Below are 22,930 nucleotides of genomic sequence, written 5' to 3' on the forward strand. Positions count from 1 at the left end.
AATCCAGCATTAGGATCCAAGGGTAAAAGGTACAAAAACATGAATAGTCCAGTGAGTGAAGATGATGCGGGGGGGAAAGGTCCTAATGGTTCTGAATAAGAGCTGAATCTTTTGTTGGGGTAAATACTGAAATCCAGGAGAAATTAGATTTTTTTTCTCCTTGCCCCTGCAGATTGAGGAACTGACCTTCAGTCTCCCAGCAATCCAGGCCCCGTCGGACAGCACATCCTCGCTGAACGGCTCCGCCAGCAGCACCGAGACTGCCAGCCCACCCATCAAGAAGAAGCCCCTGGCCCCCGTGCAGGGCGGCGCTCGGAAGGCCCTGCTCAAATGGGTCCAACAGACAGCCACGAAGTATGTACTCTGCAGGAGCTTCCACTTTGGCTCCATGTAGAACGGGAAACGGTTGCTATTATATTTCCTTTATTAGCTGAACAGGCATTCTAAGAAACAACGGTTACAAGTAAAACGTAAAAACAATAATGATCAAGCCCTAATGTGAATTGGATTTGCGTCATAGATTGTATTTTTTTAACATTCTAATTTATGTACAAATGTCACTGTAAAATGTTAACAGAAAGCCTTTAAGTGTGCCTTTAACGACGCATATGGTGACACTGGAGTTTTACTGCTTTGAATGCGATTCTTCTCTTTAAACGCCATGTTGAGGCTGCCAATAAGTGTTACGAAAAAGCCAAACAATTTATTCATCCTTTGATACTCACCAGAACTAAGGTTTTGAGAAATTATGTAATTTTAGAGTTGTATTTTTCCCCAAATGTTGGTCTAATTCAAAATTTTATCACCTCTCTTTTGCATTTCAACTGAATTGTGTCCTTTCTTTCCTAGGCGTTTAGGAATCGAGGTGAAAGACTTCGGTCCCAGCTGGCGGACAGGTTTAGCGTTCCTTGCCATCATCCACGCCCTTCGGCCCAATCTAGTAGACGTGGAACGTTCAAGAAGAGGCTCCAACCGAGAAAATCTGCAAGAAGCGTTTCTGTTAGCTGAAACACAGTTGGGCATAGCACAACTTCTTGAACCTGAGGGTAAGCTACCTTTCCTTGATCCCTCAAACTTGGAATTCCCTAATTTTCTTTGGTTAAGTTAGCACTGCGTGATATCGCTTTGAAATAAAATCTCAGGTTTTTATTCCACACAAAAAATAATTCATCGTTAAAATCTTTTAACCCCGCACGCAGCCTTAGATTAAAAGTTAATTGAATTGGGTTACCTCACCTTCTCCCCTTTCCTCCATATGTGAATGAATGAATGAATGAAAAATCAATTGTTACATGAACACAAAAGTACAATTATGGGTGTCAGCTACAACATCATATTAGCGGTCATGGTGCCCAACCATCTGTGCCCGCTCATGCCAGCTCTCCAGAATAGACGCTCACTAATCAAGCCTGACATCAGAGTAATTGAGGTCCATCAAATGGTAGCATTTGCGACAGTGGAAAATAGTCCAAAGACAATTTGGCTCCGAAGCGCTGAAGGTTGATTTCATATCCGCTTGATGTCTGATTACGATCCCCCGGTGGTCATTTGTCAGACGTGGATGTGGACAAGCCTGACGAGAAATCCGTCATGACGTACGTGGCCCAGTTCCTGAAGCATCACCCTGACCGAGAGCGCGGCGCCTCAGAGGGACGAGCGGCAGAAGAAGAAGATGAGGAGGTAAGCAGCTGTCACATTGCTCTCCTTTTCTCTTCACACACCTTGTGTTAGCCGCCAAATGTAACCGAATCACATCAGCGGTGAAGTTCTTCATTTAAAGCCTAAATGTACAATGAACATTTGACTCTGCTTGTTTTAGTCTCTGTGCAATTGTGTTGCTTTTTTTGTGTTAGCAGAAATATTGTGTGGCGTAATTGTCAGTTGTCATCTGATCAGTGTGTTCCAATGAAAATTTTGCAGTAAATCGTAATGAACGTTTTTCACGCAATGAAATGAAACCTCTTAATGTTTCGCTTTCAAAGAAGTCGGAATTCGGCCTGAAATTTAAAAAATGAAAATTCACAAGAATCCAAACAAGCATCTCCCTGCCTTCGCGTCTGTATCTACAGTTTATCATTTTCTTCTTTTTGTGTGTGCGAGCTTACTCTTTCACATAATGCTACTAATGACATACATGGCCCCATTTTGAGTAACATCTGGCCAGTCAGTGGTGCTACTGTAATGATTGACTTGAAAATTGAGCTGACTAAGCAGTTTAAGAGGCTGCAACAAATCTGCACACACCTTTGTGGCTTACCAGTTTCCTTCTGCACCAAAGCATTACAGCTATTCATTATTAACAAAGCAGGCTTTGCCAAATGTATCTGACCTAACTACTTTCACTGGTGATTGTCTAAAAAACATCCAGACATTTGATCTTGAGGTGACATAATGGCACACAGCCCCCGCAGAGTGAGGGAAAAGGCAGAGTTTCACAACACTTCTCAGACGGTTGAGCGTTCAAGAGAGTTCAAGAGATTTGTTCTCAAGTTATTTTCATCACTTTAACACACACTACCATAAAACAGCTATGGTTTGACAGAAACATTGTGAATTAGATCATATGATGGGGAAAACAAAACTTCTCAAGTAACCCATGTTAAGACAGTTTTCTACTGAAATAATGACATTTTGTCCAAAATTCAGCAAAATTGCTTGCGCTGATGCTTCTCAAATATAATGCTTGGACCCATTTGCTGTCTATCCATTTTCCTGTCCTTATCCGTGTCTTGGGTGAGCTGGTGCCTATCGCAGCTGCCTTTGAACGAGAGGTGGGGTACAGGTGAAATTGGCCACGTAATGGAAAATAATAATAATTATGAAAAATTCAAATAACCCAGTGTCCGTTTTCGACTAAAGACATTTTGTACAAAATCCTAGTAAAATCTCTTGAACGCATGCTTCTCAGATATAATGCTTGTACCTGTTTGCTGATAAATCAAAAAAATGCATTTCTACCATTGGGCTGTCTTATGTTGACGTCTTGTTTTCGCACGTGTCTCCGCATCTGTGTCGCTTCGTGTCTCGCTCGTGTGGTGACCGCTGTCCTTGTCTTGTTGCTTGTCGTGCAGGCGTCTGTCCCGCAGCATGGCCTCGCTCCTCGTGATATCGAGGAAATGTTGGAGGTAGGAGGCAGTTGAAGTCATCATTCATCTTTCCCACTACCAAGCTTAATATCAAACGCAATCTTACCTGATGTCAGACCATAAAAAGCCTGCGGGTTTTATGAGTTTTGAGTCCAATATGACAAGATGTCATATTACACTTTGTGTTAATGTTACCTCTTGGATCCATTAGCATGACAATGAAAGCCCGTGGCGTTGGCAATATATGCATCTGATGGTGAGCTCGTGCCAGCTGCTACTGCTTCGGCTTTTTGCGTTGTATTTTTTGTTGGCATTGTTTTGATATGAGCAATAACCGAGTAATATGTCGGACAAAGTAAAGATATTAATTCTAGGATTAGCTTCATCTATATCCGTGTATTAAGCTGTCATTAAGAATCGAGTTTGGGACTGGGCTTCCCGCAGGAAGAAGTGATAAGGCGGAATAGAGTGAGAGTATTATCGTCATGGTGACTTGAAATCCAATGAAATGCTGGTCGGGGATCTGAGACACAGTAGGCTGTTTAAGCAGAATGTTTCTGGCAGCTGTGAGTGTTTTGACATTTTGTCCAACAGAAAACCATGCAGGATTAGCAATGCACTTTTAACAGCACCTCTCTCACCCTCTTCACCCTTTTCCTCCTCCATCCTCTCATCAATCCATCAACTTTGTCCTTTTCCCCCCACTGTCCTTGCTGCACGGCCCCCCTGGTCTTTGTCTGCTTTTCATTTCTCCGCTTTTCCCCAATTTCCATATCCATATTCGCACTCATCTTTCACCCCCCTGTGTCTACCTCCTGTAGAGAGAGCAGCGAAAGAGCCTGAGGGAGTTTAAAATGTGGCTGGACCAGCTGGAGAGAGATGTGCTGCACGCCCAGGAGACTGAGCCCAATCTAGCTCTACAGTACCAGGTTAGAGTGTATACTCTTGTGTGTGCGTGTAGTTTGGAGTGGGCACAGTGGCCACAGACACTCCCATTATTAGCTTAATCTGCAGTGGCATTACACTGAGGGGATCCGACGACAGCCACATCATATTTTCAGTCTGTCTGGCTTATTGTGCCAAGCCTGTGGATAAGTTCTGTTTTCAACAGTGTGTGGGCTATCCCCATTCACTGTGTATTCGAGCCTGCTAATCAGGGGGCTAGTCACAGGCAATTAAACACAGGTTTGTATAAAAGCCTGATAAGAGGGACCCATAAAAAAGCACTTATTATGATGTCTTTAGAGTGGCATAGAGTATATATTTATACTTTTGTTCAAAATAGGATTAGGGCCACACCCATAGAAAACATATTTACTTAAGTCTCATAAAGTCACCACTCCTTTCTCTGAATATTACCAATGTATTCTTGTTATATTATAACCCTATTCACTTTCTTTAACAACTTTGTTCTCCTAAACTACCTTTATCATTTGACTTTATTTAAGAAAAAAAGTAACGTTTTTTTTTCTCCCCGATACAGTGTTGTGCTCCTTGGCATTTTTTAACATAGTATCTAAAGACACAACAACATGCTTATGTATACTGTGTAGTTGTTCAAGAGTCTGCGTGTGCAGCTGGAGATGCGGAAGAAGCAAGTGGAGGATTCTTTAAAGTCCATGCAGAAGGACGGAATGCTGACAGTAGATCAGGCTCTCGTCAAGCAAGCTTGGGAAAGGGTCTCCAACAGGGTGAGGAAATACACATGAAAAATCATCTATGACTTCTACTGTGAAGTCTTGTAGGAAGCCTTAATATTTGACATGATGTAAACCTGCACCATCCATCCATTGATCCGTTTTGTATAGCATTTTCCGCATTGGTATGTATCATGTTGTGTTTTAGCTCCTGGATTGGCATCTGCTGCTGGACATGTCCCTTCCTGCTCCTTTGGATGCGCTGGGGGCCTGGCTGCACCACACCGAAGGAGCCCTGCGACAAGATGTTTCCGCACAACAAGATGATGACGAGGCAATCGGCGGCAAAGCCTCGGAACGACACGAGGTTGACCTACACCGAGAAACTCTGCACCGAAACGGCTTAGTAGCGCTGTTTTGATGGTGTTCATTGACTTAACAGGACGTGTTGAAGAGCCTTGAGGCTCACCAGCAGGTCTTTCAGAGGATCCATAAGGACAGAAGTATCGATGGTGTCCCCGTGCCACCAGAACACCTACAAGACATGGCCGAAAGGTTTGGAAGACAAGTAGTGTATATTCCATTAATGGAGACATATTTTAAACAGAAAAAAAAAAAAAAAAAATTTTAAACAGCTCCCATGTATTTTAATAACATCTGTGACATGCTTTTGTCAAACACTAAACACAAATATTCCACAACCACATCAAGAACAAAGAATTTGGCAAGTGCTGCTTATCAGAAGCTAAGGCAGTTAGCTAATGCTAATCAGGGTGTTCAATAAAACTCTATGCAGCTCTACTTACCTTGGCTTTGCCATGATTGCAAGGGCATCACATCCATGGGGGATGTGTGTGTTTCTGCATCGTGGTTCCTTTTCATGATGCGTTTCAGACAGTGTAATAACTTGAAAGTGGCTTTGGATCTTCACCTAGCCTAGCTGATTATGTCATGAGTGGAGAAACTCGATGTGGCGGTGCTTGTTGTGTTAATTACGTCACAGTAGCACAGAAGTTCAGAACTGCTTGCTCACAGGTATTTTTAGAAATAGGCCGATATCAAAATATTTACTTGGTTGTTGAATTTCACACTCGATGGGTGGGCAGGCAGCCCTGAGACCCATTTGTTTGTACACAAGCAATTAAGAATTCAATTTACCATATCGCTCCTTGCTAGGTTGAACTTCATCTCCACAACTTGCAGCGTCCAGCTGGCTAAAATGGAATTCCTGAAGCACAAACACCACATGGAGACCTTTCTCACGGAAGCGGAGTCCCAGCTCAAATCATGGATCGTCCAATACGGCCGACAAGAGTGTGTGGAGCAGATGCTACGTGATTATGTTGTAAGCTCTAAATGGATTGTTTTATCCATCACCTTTTGTTAAAGGTCGGGATTTACAAACTATGATTGTATCCGTCTCCACTAGGTTTTTGTGGAGAAGCGGTATTTCTTTGAAAATTACAAGATTTTGTACCAGTCATTGAAAAGTGCCGGAGAGGATTACATCAGCGCTGACAGCTCAGGTGAGGAAGTGTTTTAATTTTCATGATATAAAATGATCATTGCAGGGCCCCCCTCACCAGCGGTTAAGTTCTCAACCTTCACCTTATGTATGGTGTATTTCTTGAAATGTGCTATGATTTACAATATATTCACCAAATGTACGCCCCCACTTGTCATCAACAGCAGCTTTGTCTGCTTCCACGTCTTCAGGCAATACAGCTAAATGAGCTTCCTCCACCCGCTCAGTGGGGAATACGGCCCCATTTGCTAGTTTGGGGACGCTGCTCTATTTCTGCGGGTCTCCGGGCGCAAAAACGCAGCGAGCGTGCTGGTTTCCTTATTACGTTTTAAGCGTTTGTGTCGGCTGTAGGCAATGCTAGAGCTGAAAATGTCAACTAGAGCGAGAAAGGATGACACCTGAGGATTCACTGGTAGACCCCACAAATGAGGTGGAGCCACCCCGGAACCTGTGGGCCAGTGCATTGTCTAGAGGCATTATCACTAATGATTGAATTTTTTGGACCAAAACTTTAGTGCTTTGATCCTTTGATGAAACCGACTCATCAATTAAAATCGGTATCAGACTGCATGGCAACCATTATTACTTGTTTTCCAAGAGAGGTTCTCATGACTGTTGTAACTATTGTTAAACTTGTCCTTTCCTCCGCCCAGCTGACGAGGGCGAGACGGGGGTCTCCCGCCTCGTGCGGGATGTGGCGTCCCATTGGAGGAGCCTGTCCATGGAAGTACGCAGCGTCAGGAGCATGCTGGAAGAGGTGCTGTCTAACTGGGACCGCTATACCTCCACGGTGACCTCTTTCCAGGCTTGGCTGGAGGACGCGGAGGGAGCCCAGAGACAGCCGGAAAATACAAAGCAGGTACACAGAGTGAAGGTCACGCGTGGAGTCTTAACGAAAGTATGACATGAACTCATTGATACACACACTGCGGATATTCCATTTATTGCATCGCCACGGCAATGTGGATGAGGCAGCTAATTACGCTAGGTTTGTTTCTTCATTTAAATCCACTGCTTTGTCTCTTTTTTGATGAGCTGTCATTTTTCCACTTGTGTCTTTCTTTGTGTTCCTTAATTTTCATGTCTGCTTCTTTCTCTAAATCGTAGGCTTTTTTTTTTTTTTTTTTTTTTTTGCTCTCTGTGTTTCTCTAATCGCCTGTCTCCCCCACTCTCTTTCTAGGAGTTCTTCAGGAATCTCAGCCACTGGATGGATCAGCATGCCGCCATGAACGACGCAGGGAATTTTCTTATCGAGACGTGTGACGAGACTGTGTCGTTTGATATCAAGCAGCAGCTACTTCTTCTCAATGGACGTTGGCGAGAGCTTTTCCTTAAGGTCAAACAGGTAGCCACAAAAACGGTTGAAACTGAAATGATTGTACATAAATTACATAAGGTTGCAAAATTTTGTGAACAGTGGACCCCACATATTTGCAGTTCGTCACCTGCAGATTCACCTAGTTGCTGATTTTTAAAAAAAATATTTTTAAATTTAAAAAAATATATATTTTTACTTTTCTTTTTCTAACCTTTCATAAAAAAATATGATCGGCGGTACATCCCCGCTTAATAAAGAATTTTTGGGGTTAGAATTGTTTTTCCGGTTCCTAACCCCTGCAAAAACGACGGTTCACTCTACTTTATTTTCAAAGTTGGAAACTCTATGTAAAATTACAGGAAACCTCCACCAGGGCCACTGAAAAATCACATGTAAACCTGTAACAGTAAACTTAAATGTAATTAAATGAATTCCATCTTTACATCCATTTTCTATAGCAGGATCTATAGTAGAGTTGCAACTAACGATTATTTTAATAATCCATTAACTGTTTGCTTTTTTTCTCTTCTGATTAATCGATGAATCAGATAAAAAACATTTAATTTCCACCCCTTCATTCAAAAACAGGACATAATTTAAAAGTGACACAGCAGAAAATGCACAAACATTGATTATGATTCCGTTCCTGGTTTGGTCTGTAATATGTCAGAACATCGGCAAAAATGTTGATCATTGTTTTCCAAAGTAAAAGGCGATAATTCTCAAATGTCTTATTTTGATTAAACACAAAGATGATCAATCTGCTTTTGTGGAGAACTATAGAAATCAGAGAATATTTACTGTTGAGAGGCTGAAATTCCGAGGGTTTTTTAACTTAAAGTCGCTAAACGATTAATGGATGATTAAAATAGTTGTCGATTAATCAACTGATTGTTGCACCTCTTACCTACCCAAACTGTCTTTGGGTGAGAGGTAGGCCACACCCTCTACTCTCTCGCTCCAAAGTCAGCTGCGGTAGCTCACCCGTGACCCAAAAGAGTGGAAAAGTATAGAAAATAGATAAACCCCTAGTCCGTCCTATGCTTTAGGTCCTAATCCCATTTATTGTCTCTTTTATTGTAGCACACCCAAGTCGATGAGTTGGAAAAGTGCCGAAAAGACCATCTGAAGACAAGGTCGACTTTGACCGAACTTTTGGATACAGCAGAGGCCAGGCTCAGCGCTCCTGTGCAAGTGTCTTTCCTCGGTGTACGATCTTTTTTGCAAGATGTGGAGGTGAGAAAAACAAAACTCTTGACTGTCACACATTATGTGAACATACATTAATCCTAATCAACACTCATCCATTCATCCATCCATCCATTCACACCTATGGACATTTTAGAGTCTTCCATGAATCCAACATTCATGTTTTTTTAATGTGGAAAGAAGCAAATCTTTAATCAACACCACAGAAATAATTCCACAGGCAAACTTCAGGTGTCTCAATACTTGTGTTCATATACACCTGTATTGCACAGACTCTTTATGCTTTTATTTGATGTCTGACAGGCTCGCGTCATGTTTGAATGTCGAATAACATGACCCCTTAACCTCTCATTTCAGAATACCAAGCAAAAGGTTGTCGCCATGGAGACGCAGTACAAGCTGGCCGGCCGCAGCGCTCAGCTCCTCGCCAAAGACGCGCCGCACGACGAGGCCGCCACGGTCATCGCGGCCATGACGACCGCTAAAAGTCAGTTGAGCCAGGTAGGTATTAAAGCAGAGCCACGTACACCCTCCTCCATTCCCACCGAGGACTTACACGATCAAGAATGAGTCCTGTAATATTTGTTGCGTTAATTTTGCCATTTTTAAATTCAAATGTCTCCTTTAAAAATGGATAAATTGATTGATGAGAGAAATGAATGGAAGAAATTTTTTTTTAACTAACTTTAGGGGGGAAGTGACATGTTTTACTCAAACATTTTTTGTTTATTGTATTGATAAATTATAATACAATTATTTTTAACTAAAAGAAAAATTATTTCCATACCTACACATTGACTTTTTTTGTTTTTTTACCTCATACACGAATGAGTTTTTCAAAACAAATGCAGTCCTTAAGCACAAAGGTTTGCCCGCCTCTGTGTTTGAGGATCATCTTACTTTTTCCATTTCCTTTCTTCTCTGGCCTGACGATTGTGTTTCCAGGTGAGAGAGCTCTGTCCCATCTTAGTGAGGGAATGTCACGCCCTTCTACCTTTGCTGGAGGAGATGGAGAAACACATCTCTGTCTTTTATCAAGCCCTGGAGCGGGCCAGTCGTATTACTGCCAGAGACGCAGATACACTGAGCCCAACCCTGCACAGACACAAGTGGCAGGTTGGTATGATGATAAGCGGTGGAAAGATGAAATCCCATTGTCAACTCTTTCCCCAATATCCTCAGGAATTGTTGAACCAGCAGCAGAGTTGCAAACGGTGTCTGGCGGTGATCGAGAGGAACCACCACACGGTGCAGAGGGCGCTCTCCAACAGCAAGGTGCTTCAAAACTTGGACACCGGCCTGCTGCGGAAGACAGTGGCTGAAGTACAAGGCTCGGCGCAGGTTACAATTCTCAATGCGTGTACACATCCTCACACAGCATGCAATGCTCTTAATGAGATTACAAGACGATCAAACGCACCCAGGAGGTCCCAGCGATGAGACTCTCATGCCACGTTAATTAAAAAAACAAAACAAATACACGCTCATGACTGCCTCTTTGTCTCTCCCTCCTTTCAGGCTCTGCTAAAGGAGGTCGGGGAGTGGAGGAGGCACGAAGAGGCCAACAACTGTCTGAGGAGGAGGTTCGAGGAGTCCAGACAGGATCTGGAGAGAGTGCTGAAGAGAGCGCAGGACTGCTTGGGAGAGACAGGGGTCGCCGAGGAGTTACTGAAGAAGCACACGGTGAGATCACGTCAAAGAATTACATGTGAATGCCAGCACGGTGAGTGCGTGGTTAGCACGTCTGCCTCACAGTTCTGAGGTTTGGGGTTTGCATGTTCTCTCCGTGCCTTTATGGATTTTTTCCGGGTACTCCGACACATAGCTTTTCCTTACTACGAAAGTCTGTTTATCTTAATACTAATAAACAATCCAAAATGCCACAGACGGGCTAACAAATAGCATCTGTGTCACAGCATAACCCTAAAAACAACTGATATTTGAATACAAATGGTGGGGCAACATTTGTAGACACACTATAACAATGCTAACAGTCATATATTCTTTATCTTTTGCGACAAATGATTTATATTACGGCTAAACCAGGTTGAGTCGAGTTGCGCAAACTCTAAGCGCGCACACCAGAAGGAGCAAGACAATTTACATTGAATTGAAGCAAAAAAATCAAGCAAAAAGCTTGGTCACGGAAGGAATTAGACTCATATGTGAAGGCACCACTTTACAGTATATCAGTTGCTGCTACCCTAATGAAGAAAAGTGCTGTAGAAAATGGATGGATTAATGCCAAATAGTAGTATATAGTCAATGTTTTGACTTTCGGTTTGTCCCACAGTCCCCACTTCTAAATATGCACCCTAGCAATGACATCAGAGCAATCTGATTGGACGCTTCGGAATCCACTTTGAGACGATGCCTTGATATCATTGCCACATCACTGCTTTTCTGGCTTTGCCTTTTAACTTGCTGTGCTCCATCTCCAGCTTTTTTAACTTTTGTTTTACAGGATTTTTTCAGCCAGCTGGACCAGCGGGTGCTGAGCGTCTTCCTGAAGGCGTGTGACGAGCTGACTGACATCCTACCAGAAGAGGAGCAACAGGGGCTGCAAGAAACAATCCGCAGGCTGCACAAACACTGGAAGGTCAAGGGGTTTTTCATGCTTTCCCACTCTAATTAGTTACTCAAATTCAATTCCGGGGACGCATAGCAGACACTTCATTAACTTAACCAAGAGTTGCCTTCCCCGTTGTCTTTACTGTGTGCCTGCTCACATGGGAATGGAGTGGGAATCTATATATAAATTGCAAGAAAATTGACTTTCCCCATTATTTTTTTGGGTTACTTGAATGCATTAACCCAAACATTTTAAGCATAGCATGTTTGCGGCAGTATGTAGTCCAAATAGAATGGAGTGCATAATTCTTCCCACATTATCCTATTTATATCCCCAAATATAATTTGAGAAAGTAATACATAAAAAAAGAAACGATAAAATTCCAAGAATATCAAAAAGAATATGTAGTGTGTATGTAGTGTAGTAGTCATATTTATGTGCCTGTACAACCTAATAAGCTGATATTCACACACAAAGATAATTTAGGGACATTAATACATTAAAATAAAACTGTAAAATTAAGAATTACAACAATGAAAATATCAAAAATAATATTTACAAATATTATTTACAATTGTTTATGCCTGTACAATATAGTAAGAGCCAAAGTTCACACAAAGATAATTTAAGTACATTAATACATAAAAAGAAAATAGTAAAATAAAATATTAGCAGATTAATAAAATGACTGTTGGTTTTAATAAATAATACACACAAAAATAAACAAATAAATATGTTAATATTATTTTTTTACTGCAATAAGTACACATGCACAATAAAATAAGAGACAATACCGAAGATATCTTAAGCCATTTATTGAATAAAAAAGAAAATGATAAGTTACAAATACATAGAATTAAAAACAATAATATTTAGTAATATTATCTTTTTTTGTAGATTGGAGTGGCATGCACTGTATCATACTGAAAGGGGCTTGTATAACAAACTCCTTTTAGTACGATGCACTTCAGTCCTTCAATTATGAATTTGTAAATTGTTAACGTTATACTTGGTTGGGGATCAAAAGTGAGTTTATTATTGTAAAGGGAGAATGGTTAAATTTAAGCAATGCTGATAATATAATGTGTGTGTAATTAAGTGGTTATGTTAGTCAAAACATCAACCCTCTTCCTGCAAACAGTTTTATGCTGTGTCACAGGACATCCAGGGCGAGGTACCATTTCACCTGCTGCGTCTGAAGGTAGAGGTGGAGCAGAGTCGAGTCGATGCCGTCCTCCAAGAGTGCAGAGCAGAACTGGACAGAGAACTACACGTCTTGTCTGACTCCTCCACCAGCGCAGATGTGATCAAAGAGCACAGAGTGAGGCCTCGAGCAGTCATAAAACAGCCGGAAAAACAATTCCTGTGTTCAGCAACGCTCACCTCGCTCTTATCTGCAGACGTTCTTCTGGGAACGCAAACCTCTGGCTGTGTGCGAGAAGCAGATTAGGAACATGGAGGACCTCTGTCACAAGTTGCCAGACAACGACGCCTCTTATCGAAGGCTAGATTCCACCAGGAAGGCTGTGGAGGACGTCGCAGAGCACATCAGGAGCACCGGCGTCCGACTGGCGCAGCAACCTGATAAGTGGAAAGAATGGAATGATAGGTCTGCATTTTTTTTTTTTAATTTTTTTTTTTTTTTTTTTTTTCTTCTGAATCCACAGAGAAGGCAAAAGTACTAACAGTGTGCTCTTCAGTACAGATACTTGTTAAAAAAGACTGTACTGTTTCCACTCACTCACTTATATTTTTTTCTACCTTATAAGTCCCCAATATCTCAATCAATCAATCAATCAAGATCTTCCATGGTTGACTTTACCTGTCTCTATTTACGTCTTTTTTACATTGTGTCGTCATCTGCGGAGGTTGAAAAAGTAACAGGTCTATTTTGACAAAGAAGTTGAAAGTATCAAAAGTAAATTGTAACTACTCAAGTTGAGTACACATACCTGAAAAGTCTACTTAAGTACAGTAACATAGTATTTGTACTTAATTACTCCCCACCACTGGTTCTCCACACAGAATGGGCTGTAAAGTTATTTTTTCTTCTTGCAGATTTTGTGAGCTTTCTGACTGGCTCTCATCTCAGAGGAGGCACCTAAAGGAGATGGCAAGAACCTCCGGCCAGGAGCAAGTTGATGCTGCTGTGCAAGTGAGCAAGCACGCTGGCCACAATATAAATATAACCTGTGCGTGGAATTATAATCTGTGGCCACAAAATAGGTATAACGTATATTGTGGGATTATTATCATTCCCCAGAACAATTTGGATGTTTGGGTAAGCAAATGGACTGCACCTCAGCTAGCAACGGCATTGTCCTTAAGGTTCCACCTTCGCCGGCAAAGCGATCAAATCATTCCTTGCAATGCTATGCTTTTGTAGTTCTTCCCCAGACTTAAATAAAATGTAATCATACAATCACTCTCAATTTTGAAGCTTTGGACCGCCACCTTACCGATAAAGTGCGTTCCATGTGTTTACCCAACTAGCCTAGTATACAGCTATTTCGTGGCTGCAAAATGAGTATTTAATGTACATGTTATGCCTATTTAGTGGCCACAAATTGTGGTAGTATTTTGTGGCCACAAAGTAGTTTTTTGTACACGTCTTGGGCTTTGTTGTTGATTGACCAGTTCTTTCTTTGTACTATTTTAATATTAGGCATTGCGAAAAGCAGGAGACGCCCCAGAAGAGAGCCTCTTGTGGCTTAAGAGTCGTCTCTCGAGCCTGACTGATGTGAGCTCTGAAGCGGACACACAAAGACAGCGAAGCGCTCTCATCAAACTCTCAGCTGACTTTAAGGAGCTGTTGTCCTCACTTTGCCAGGTATTGACAGATTTTTACGACATTCTCCAAATCTACTTCGGTCTGACCCCCTTGCATTATTCCCTCACAGGGAAGTGGCGAGGGCTCAGGTGCATTCCAGTTCGAAGAGCTCCGGGAGGAGGTGCACGGCGCACTGGAGGAGGTCTTGAGAGCTGGGAAGGAAGCCGGAGAGCAGATCAGCAGGATTCTGGATGCGGAGGACCTGTGCGAAGCCCAGGAACTATTCCTTATTCATCAGGTGTGCATGCAGAATCTTAACAAAATAAGAGTTAAAACTGATGCTCTTCTGTCTTTAATAATTTAAAACACCATACATTGAACACTTAACTGGCCAGTTCATGAAGTACACTTGCATTACTTTTTACATGTAATGATCATCTGTATTTGCCTTTATTCTGCACTCCATCACTTGCCCGCCTACTTGACACAGAAAAGTATGAATTTAACAATATTTTTTAGATCGATAACTGGCTAGATGAGAGATGGAAATAGAAATTCACTGTTCCAGTAAAGTCCACAATGTGTTTATGTAATATCAAAAACAAAAAGAATACAGTATTAAACAAGTCTATACAAGTCTTTAATAAAAATATGGTGTAAAATAGTATTATTAATATTTCATGGTGATCAATGTGGAGAGTACAGTAAGTAAGGGTTACTGTTTTTCCCCCCCACAGATAGCATAGTAAACATTTAAATCAATGATCAGCAGCTTTAAATAAATCATAGCAATTAGTTGTACATGTCAATGAGTCTCACTATTTGGCAGGAAAACCCATGTGTTTTGTGTGTGTGAGAAATACCATTCATGTGTTACTAAAAAAATACACAAAACAGGGCAAAATATGGGCTCACCATTTGGCAAGCTTTTTTTTTTTTTTTTTTTTTTAGCGCTGAAATTTTTTTTAAACATTTGTAAACCATAATAAATTGTACAGCTATTATAAAGTGGCACCTTTTTATTTTCATGTGTAGGCAAAAATAAAAACTTGTTGTTAATGCATTACAGCAACACCTAAAACAACTCCAGGCTCTTAGAAGGGAGGCAGATCTTTTGGTCTCCCACTCGCAGCAGCTCCATACCGGAGAGGCGCTGAGTCACTCTGTGCACGAGCTGGAGGAACTCGTCCGAGAAGCGGACCTCCAGATCAGCGCCAAGGAGCACGGCCTGCAGGTAGTCTACGCCTCTGGGTTTTCCTCGAGCGTGATCATTTGTGCTACTAATCTTACCGCACATCCCCAGCTGGGATCATCGATGGGTCCACATTAAAGTTTAATCACCCATTGATTGTTGTGCGGTTTGTTAATGCAGATTAGACAGTGTCAAAGCATGTTTGAATCTGGGAGAGTAGCATTCATACGTAAATGGAGAGTTCACATTATCATACCATACAAGTGAATAACTAGCTATTTTACTACATTGTGGAATAAAGCACGCTGCCTGCTAGGGGTTCATACTACTAGTCTACTAGTCGACACGTTGACATCGCCACTTGATCTCCAGGCCACTTTGAGCTCCTGGCGGAACTTTGAAACCGAGTGGGAAAGACTTCAGGTGTCTATCAGTGACATTACAATTGAGCTGCATAAAGAGCTTATATTCAACAGTCTGGACAGCCTAAGGAGTGAACTGGACCACACCAAGGTGTGTGTGTCTGACTATATATGATTACATTGACTATGCTCAGTATTTCTCTTCTGATAGTGTTTTTTGATTGATTGAAGGAGCTGTATATAAAGCTTGAGGACTGTTGCGTGAGAGCAGACACCCTCCTGGAGGAGGCAGCCGATCTTCAGCTTGGTCCTAAGAATCAAATTGCTGTTCTACATCAGGCCCAGTCCACCAGGGAAGCAGTCAAGCAGCTTCAAAACCACCTCAACAAGAAGTTCGTCATTATTACACTATGCTCATTCCTACAGAATACAAGTCGATTTCTCTGTTGAGTTTCATTGAGGATGTAGAATATGGTTGTTTATAATATATACATATATACATATATATATATATATATATATATATGTATATATATATATATATATATATATATATATATATATATATATATATATAATATATATTTATAAATATACCATTTTTTAAGGTGGGCATCAGTTACAAGGCTTTTTACATTATTTGTGGAACCCCACTTAAGGCATTCTTCTTTTACAAACATAGTTCGGAAGACGCCTCATTGTATTCATGTAAAGTATTATGGATCTGAGTTTTCTATTTGCTTCAAGTGTTGCCCAGCTGGAGAGGACGTGCTCGTCGTGGGAGCGCTTCAACGACCAATCGGTGATGTTCTCTGCATGGATCAATGAAAACCAGAGTGCACTGGATGCCATCAAGCTCACCTCACCCACAGATCACTTGGACAAGCACATTGGCACTGTAGAGGTGTGTAAACTATTCTACGGGTAAACTGGAGACTATCCCAGTTGACTTTGGGCTTGCGGTGGGGTACACGATGACTGTTTGCCAGCCAATCACCGGGCACCTACAGACAAACAACCATTCACACGCAAATAAACATTTTGATTTATGTCCCATGTATACAAAACCAGTACAAAAAGATCTGGTGGCAAAATTATGCATAATGTCTGACCAGTTCTTATTAATAATGTAATGCACCAGCTGTCATCAGCTGCTCTAGTGAGGAACGAGGTTACATTTAATGTAACCACCGTGGAAAATGGGGTCAGTCCTGACAGGATATAAATTGATATTAGTAAAGGAAATGTAAGAATTCATCTCCATGTAATAACCTTGTCAATCTAATGGAAATAAGTTCAAAAACTATTTACGTTGCATGTAGAGATTCCAAACACCCACTTACTGTCCCTTCTTCCATCCCTCCAGGCTGTGTCAGAAAGTTTAGAGGAGAGGAGACTATCACTATTCCACATGCAGAACGACTGCGAGGCGCTGTCCAGGTTTGTGAGCCCCGGAGAGACCGGATGTATTCGGGCACGCCTCGCCCAGATGAGGCGCTCCTGGGAAGAACTGATGGAGAAAACAGAGCAGCTTGCGGGACAGCTCAACCAGAGCGCCTCTTATAGGGAGAGGTGCTGCGATAACCTGGAGCAGGTATTCAGGAACGTACGCAGAAAAGACTGGCTGGTTATGTTTTGACTTCACCTGATTGTGTGTTTATTGCCATTAGGTCAAGAAAACTATGAATGATCTCAAAGAGAAACTTGACACACCCGTCATATTTTGCTCATCATCATCACAGACGTACAAGAACCTACAGAGTCACGCGGTGAGAAAAGTGCAAAAAAAAAAATAAAACCTACAAAATATAAAAAAGGTAGTAGCATAACAAGTTGTGGAAAAAATGGATTGTGTGAAGTGAATATTTTCCAGATGAACATTATGTACGTCTGTGATTGACCATAATGATGATAAGTGCCATAGAAATGATGGCTATCATATTTGATCCTCCTTCCAGGAGGTGTGCCAGTCGGTGGAGCAGCTGAAGCCCAAACTGATGGTTTTGTGTTCTGCTGTGAGGAGGCTGGGAGAGGGCACCAAGTTGGCGCAAGAAGTGCCTCAACTCCACAAGCTGCAAGGAGAGTTGTTGGAAAAGGCCAGCGAAAAACAATCGACATTAGAGAGCCTTCTAACACTGTGGCAAAGGTACCGCGATTTTGGTCTGTGTTTTTCTTTATGAAATCCAAAAATACATAGTTTTAAGACAGATATTCCATCCTAGTTAAGATTTCTTTCCACAGAATGTCCTTTATTTTTTAACTTTCATGCTGATATTAATATTTATAAACTGGTTTGACAGGTTTCGTAGCCTTAAACATATTCATAGGCACAAACACCTTTCAAAGTGGTCATAAATGAAGCTGTCACAGGCCCCCTGAAGATTATAACAGCTCATTTCACTGCTAACAAACAGAGGCTAATGACAAATGCTATCATATCGATTGCAGAGGCGACAGCTTGTGAACAGAAGCTATCAAATTGAAGATTGGAGTGAAATCCAAATGTTATCGCTCTGTCAATGGGACTAAAACACAAGTTATTCTACCATATTAGACTGTCGTGAGGCAGGTTAGTTTTACCCTGCTGATGATGTGTTTTCTATAGTAATTTTAATAGAGGCGGGAAAAAAACTTAAAAGAGCATCGCTCGGTGTGCGGCGGACCATAGCTGTTTATTTTCGTTTCCCCTCTAAAAAAAAAAAATATTTTTTTTTTTAATCGAGTTGTACAGGTTATAGGTCACATTAATGTCACATTAAATCTTCTTTATATCGCATAAACCTGCCATTTGGACAAGAGAGTGTGGCCTTTTTATATCCACTTAAACTGTTCATTAGCTTATTATCTTTGCAACAAATGACCATTAGTGTGGCACTACAACGAAAGAAAATTAGTGGGAAACAATTTTGACTTGACACTTGAAGCCCTTACTTACTGTCTGACTGTTTCTCTGCAACATCTAATTACGATTGTATGAGCACTGCTATTGCTTTTTTTTATTGCTTTCGGTTCAAAACCACCACCCACCCAACCCTTTTGTTTCCCAAATGAGTGACGTCTTATCTTTGACTGCATCTTGTCTATAGCGCAGTCAGCCGTACTTACTTCTATTTTAATAACACGCTTTTGTTATCATTGTTATGTGTTTACGAGAGCCGTCGTCTGCATTCTTTGTTTTATGCATGAGGAAATAATAATGACCCTGTCAAATGGTATATGAGGCTTGATATTCCCTAGTCTGAAGAGACTCTTTTTATAAGTGGATTGTATTTGTGTTGATAGAGTTGTATTATTTTAGTGGGTTTCCTCAATCTCATCTGTTACACGTTACACGTGTGTGCATGGCTATAATACAATAATAATACAATACAAGATATCGTTGCGCTTTTATGACACAATGCCAGCCAGTACATCCTAATAAGCGTGTTATAGTTGGCATCATGGTATCGTTCTGATTTCCCACTGGTCTCGAATGCAGCGTTAAATCAATGGACAACTGCACACTTAGCTTCTTATCCTTGAGTTGTTTTGTTATTCATCAAGCACTTGGTAATGTACGTTACCACCACCAACATGTCTGGAGCTGCTCACTCAGATGTTCATGCTTTGGCGGAGATTTGCGCTCTTGGGTCTGATGTGTGATACGTTTTAATCAACAGATTTGAAAAGGAAAACTCGTCCATGAAAAGCTGGCTGGATGGTTGCGAGTGTGTCTGCTATCCAGCTGACAAGTTGCTCTCTGTAGCCAAGGTGAAGCTCACGATGGAGCTACAACACATTCAGGTATCATTTTTCTTGAATTATCCATCACTGTTGTTACCTTTTGCTATCAAGATTGAGCTGCTGCATTTTTATTCTACAGGAAATGCAGACTGAAACCTCCTCCAATGACGCCCTACTTCAGGGTCTGTTAAATATCGTGCTCTGTCTCTCCCCGTCTGCATCCGAAGCTCGGGTCCAAGAGCTAAATGACGATCTCACCCAACTGCAGGAGAGATACATCTCACTGAAGAACAACATCACACACAGGTAATAATAATGCATTTATAATCCAATGATTTTTCAGTTATAGGACTTCCATGGGGCAGCAAGATAGACTATCGTTTAGCAAGTCTGCCTCACAAATCTTCCTTCGTGGTGTTTGCATGTTCTCCTCTGGCTTGTGTGGGTTTTATCTGGCTTCCTGACTCGTTCTAAAAACATTTCATTGATGACTCAAAATCGAGGCCTTATATGTGACACTTGATTTTTTTTTTGTATTTATTTATTTTTTTCAGGCGGGAGCAGCTGGAGTGTCAGTTGTCGCAGCTGAAGCTTTTCACTGAAGCTCTTCTGACACTGAGCCAAAAGAGTGAACAATGCCCAACTGTCTTGAGAAACTCTCTTCGGATTGATATTACTGATCTCGATGGTGCCTTCACAGAGCTCAAGGTGAGACATTTGTTGTCGTCGGTTGTATTTAAGGAGCTTGTTCTGATATTTATAATCTCCCACACTGGCTTAATGCAATGGACATCTGAATAAACTGAAGATCAGCTAGCCTCCCTGAATAGATTTGAGTCGACCGCAAAGGCTCCGCTGTATCTACCTCCCGGTCCTACTTACCAAGGAGTTAATGGAAATGTTGAATGTTCTAATTCCAGGAGCACGACTCTCGGTTAAAGGCTTATTCTTCACTAAGAGAGGCTCTCCAACAAAGAGAGTCTGCCATGCTTCCACGCTCCACCCCAGAAGCTAAGCAGCAGCTCCAGGCCTGGAGAGAAGATTGCCTACAACCCTTTGCTGAATGTGAACGTCTGCTGCTTCTCCGTGAAAAGTGCCTGAACGGGTTAAAGTCCTTCCTGGAGAAGCGTGAAACGGCAGCCGGGGCTGTCGGCCGGTTTCACGAGGACATGGTGAGGAAAGGGAGCTGGGATCCACTCAAAGCAGAAGAACTCCGCCGCCTGATAGGAGTGGTCACAAGGGACGTGGCCCAGCTTGAGGCTGAGGCCGTGGGGTTGGACGGACAGCTGAGCAAGGCCCACCTCCACCTGTGTGCCTCGAAAGACGTTGATGGAAGAACCTCCTGCAGGGCTCAGGCCGTGGCCCTCGTCACATCCCTGGAGGAGGCACAAAGCGATTTGGGATGGAAGCAGAGTGAAGCAGATGCCCTCAGGGCAATGTGGAGCTCGTTCATGGGGAAGAAGGTGGAGATAATGAAGAATTTGGAGACGTTGCAGTATAGAACAACAAGACAACAGGTGGTCGAAGAGATCTCAATGCAAGCATTTAAAAACAGGTAAACTGGATATTTTACGTAATAGCAATACTGGTCTTTGTATTGTGGATTTTCACCTATTGCGGGTGGGTCTGGAATGTTTGTATCCCTTGCGATGAAAGCGGTTCACTATACAGTAATCCATCGCCGTAGCTCATGTAGATATAGTTCATTTATTGCAGATTCAGTGCATCTGGGATTTTCTTTCAAGGTCAGAGCAATTAATCAAGTGCACATCTCTAATACAGTCAGCTTTATAGGTTAATGGATTTAAATGCGGAAGCAATGATTCACAGGTCAATTGGGATCTTGTTCTTATATATAAAAAAAAAAACCTTGCTGAGTACCTTTTAAAACACAACCCACAGTCAGAGTTTTATGAAATAAATTTGCAAATACCAACCTTAACACAACAAATAATTATTGTACACACATAACAATATCAACAGGACCAAATGCATGTAAGGAGCAACTTTTAGCTTGATTTTCTACAACTACTGTACTGTAGTTGTAGAAAACATTGTAGAAAACAATCTTAACTACAACTGTAGTGGAAGTTAAAACATTGCTGCAATTAATTCTATCATGCTTTTTGCATGGTCCATTGCAAGGACTGTGAGTGGGGGGAACAGTGCATAATAAATAATTGCACACTATTTCGCGGATTTCATTTGCTGCGGGGGGTTTCTCGAATGTAACCCCCGCGATAAATGAGAGTTTACTGTACTACATATACAGTACAATCACTACACCATTGTCACTGTCTCCCAGGCTTCGTTACTTGGCCCAGCTGGAGGATGAGCTCCAGTCCCTCCATCAGTCCCAGCAGTGGTTAGAGGAGAACGGAAGCCAGCTGGCCCAGAGGGACACTGAGCGGGCAGGGGAAGCCCTCAGAGATGTTCATGTGGTCAAGGCTGCCTGGGACTACGTCATGACTCTCATCACCAAAAGGTCCGTCTGGAATACAAGAGTCCCGTCTTATTGTGTGAATGCTGAAGAGCCGAATACAGGCCTAGATGTAAAATCCTTATTAAGTGACTTTAACATTCTCTCTATAGGTTGCTAACTTGCTATATGTTAGCATGTGTTTTCGTGAGCTTTTATTTGAAATAGCACCTGACTACAGGGAAAGATGTAACATCTTTATCAATCTGCCTTAGCGGTTTCTGCACTCGGGTTGCTATCTTGCTATATCTTAGCATACCAACCGTTTGCATGGTAGCATTTGATCAATTCTCAATAGAAATCATATCTGAAAACTGGCGAAAAAAGAAAAAGATAAGATGTAAAATCATTATCGATCGGCCTTAGCGCTTTTGTTACTAAGGTTGCTATCATGCCATATGTTGCTATTTTATAGATTTTCATTAGAAATAGTTGCCTACCTGATTACAGGGTATGATATCAATTAATTATCAATTGATCTTAACGGTTTCTTTTATTCAGGTTGATATCTTTCAATACAGTATGTTAGCATACCAACTGTTAGCATGTTAGCATTTTAGCAGTTTCTCATTAGAAATAGTACTTTAACACAGGGCATGATGTATCGTTATTATCAATAGGCCTTTGCGCGCTTGTTATTCAGGCTGCTACTGTGCTATATGTCAACACACCAAAAGTTACCTTTTCAGCATTGCAGCAAGTTTCATTATATTACAATGACACCTGAGTTTTTTTGCATTTCTTACATTTCAATTAATTGCACAGCATTACAGTTCCGCGTCAACTCTTCAGCCTTGCCTTCTCTAGTTTGTCTGCTGCTCTCGTTAGTCAAAGCTTTTTATCTTTGCTCTATTAGTCAGGAACAGAGTCGAGGGATACTCGATCTCCTGCACCGTTCCCATCAGTTGAGGTCGATTCTCAGTGCTTCTGTGGCGAAATCCCATGCGCTGGCTCACAACCTGCCCGATCACAACCACAATGCTCAAGAGGCCAGGAGGTCCTTCTCACGGGTGAGAACTACTTAGTACTGAACCAGCAATGTTGTTCTGTTAGCAAA

The 22,930-nt window shown here is 41.7% G+C and overlaps 1 protein-coding gene across 16 annotated transcripts in view; it reads left to right on the forward strand.

Annotated features, from left to right (window-relative positions):
* Positions 1 to 22,930, forward strand: part of syne1a (spectrin repeat containing, nuclear envelope 1a) — a 141,143-nt gene that overhangs the window by 28,134 nt on the left and 90,079 nt on the right. For 15 of the 16 annotated variants that reach the window (XM_061703709.1, XM_061703711.1, XM_061703702.1 and 12 more), the window contains 36 exons: positions 173 to 354; positions 850 to 1,046; positions 1,556 to 1,680; positions 3,072 to 3,125; positions 3,908 to 4,015; positions 4,640 to 4,777; positions 4,932 to 5,090; positions 5,166 to 5,278; positions 5,900 to 6,068; positions 6,153 to 6,249; positions 6,902 to 7,107; positions 7,429 to 7,593; positions 8,650 to 8,802; positions 9,133 to 9,276; positions 9,721 to 9,891; positions 9,958 to 10,116; positions 10,294 to 10,458; positions 11,240 to 11,374; positions 12,507 to 12,668; positions 12,748 to 12,956; positions 13,406 to 13,502; positions 14,013 to 14,177; positions 14,248 to 14,415; positions 15,187 to 15,351; positions 15,682 to 15,822; positions 15,903 to 16,063; positions 16,419 to 16,575; positions 17,038 to 17,265; positions 17,342 to 17,440; positions 17,630 to 17,817; positions 19,331 to 19,454; positions 19,534 to 19,700; positions 19,949 to 20,102; positions 20,315 to 20,949; positions 21,700 to 21,879; positions 22,730 to 22,883. In XM_061703709.1, the coding sequence (XP_061559693.1) occupies positions 173 to 354; positions 850 to 1,046; positions 1,556 to 1,680; positions 3,072 to 3,125; positions 3,908 to 4,015; positions 4,640 to 4,777; positions 4,932 to 5,090; positions 5,166 to 5,278; positions 5,900 to 6,068; positions 6,153 to 6,249; positions 6,902 to 7,107; positions 7,429 to 7,593; positions 8,650 to 8,802; positions 9,133 to 9,276; positions 9,721 to 9,891; positions 9,958 to 10,116; positions 10,294 to 10,458; positions 11,240 to 11,374; positions 12,507 to 12,668; positions 12,748 to 12,956; positions 13,406 to 13,502; positions 14,013 to 14,177; positions 14,248 to 14,415; positions 15,187 to 15,351; positions 15,682 to 15,822; positions 15,903 to 16,063; positions 16,419 to 16,575; positions 17,038 to 17,265; positions 17,342 to 17,440; positions 17,630 to 17,817; positions 19,331 to 19,454; positions 19,534 to 19,700; positions 19,949 to 20,102; positions 20,315 to 20,949; positions 21,700 to 21,879; positions 22,730 to 22,883 (5,994 nt within the window). The remainder of the gene's footprint in view (positions 1 to 172; positions 355 to 849; positions 1,047 to 1,555; positions 1,681 to 3,071; positions 3,126 to 3,907; positions 4,016 to 4,639; positions 4,778 to 4,931; positions 5,091 to 5,165; positions 5,279 to 5,899; positions 6,069 to 6,152; positions 6,250 to 6,901; positions 7,108 to 7,428; positions 7,594 to 8,649; positions 8,803 to 9,132; positions 9,277 to 9,720; positions 9,892 to 9,957; positions 10,117 to 10,293; positions 10,459 to 11,239; positions 11,375 to 12,506; positions 12,669 to 12,747; positions 12,957 to 13,405; positions 13,503 to 14,012; positions 14,178 to 14,247; positions 14,416 to 15,186; positions 15,352 to 15,681; positions 15,823 to 15,902; positions 16,064 to 16,418; positions 16,576 to 17,037; positions 17,266 to 17,341; positions 17,441 to 17,629; positions 17,818 to 19,330; positions 19,455 to 19,533; positions 19,701 to 19,948; positions 20,103 to 20,314; positions 20,950 to 21,699; positions 21,880 to 22,729; positions 22,884 to 22,930) is intronic. The other variant, XM_061703707.1, reaches the window with a different exon arrangement.

The sequence above is a fragment of the Phycodurus eques genome, chromosome 18 (assembly GCF_024500275.1).
Source record: "Phycodurus eques isolate BA_2022a chromosome 18, UOR_Pequ_1.1, whole genome shotgun sequence".
Lineage (NCBI taxonomy): Eukaryota > Metazoa > Chordata > Actinopteri > Syngnathiformes > Syngnathidae > Phycodurus > Phycodurus eques.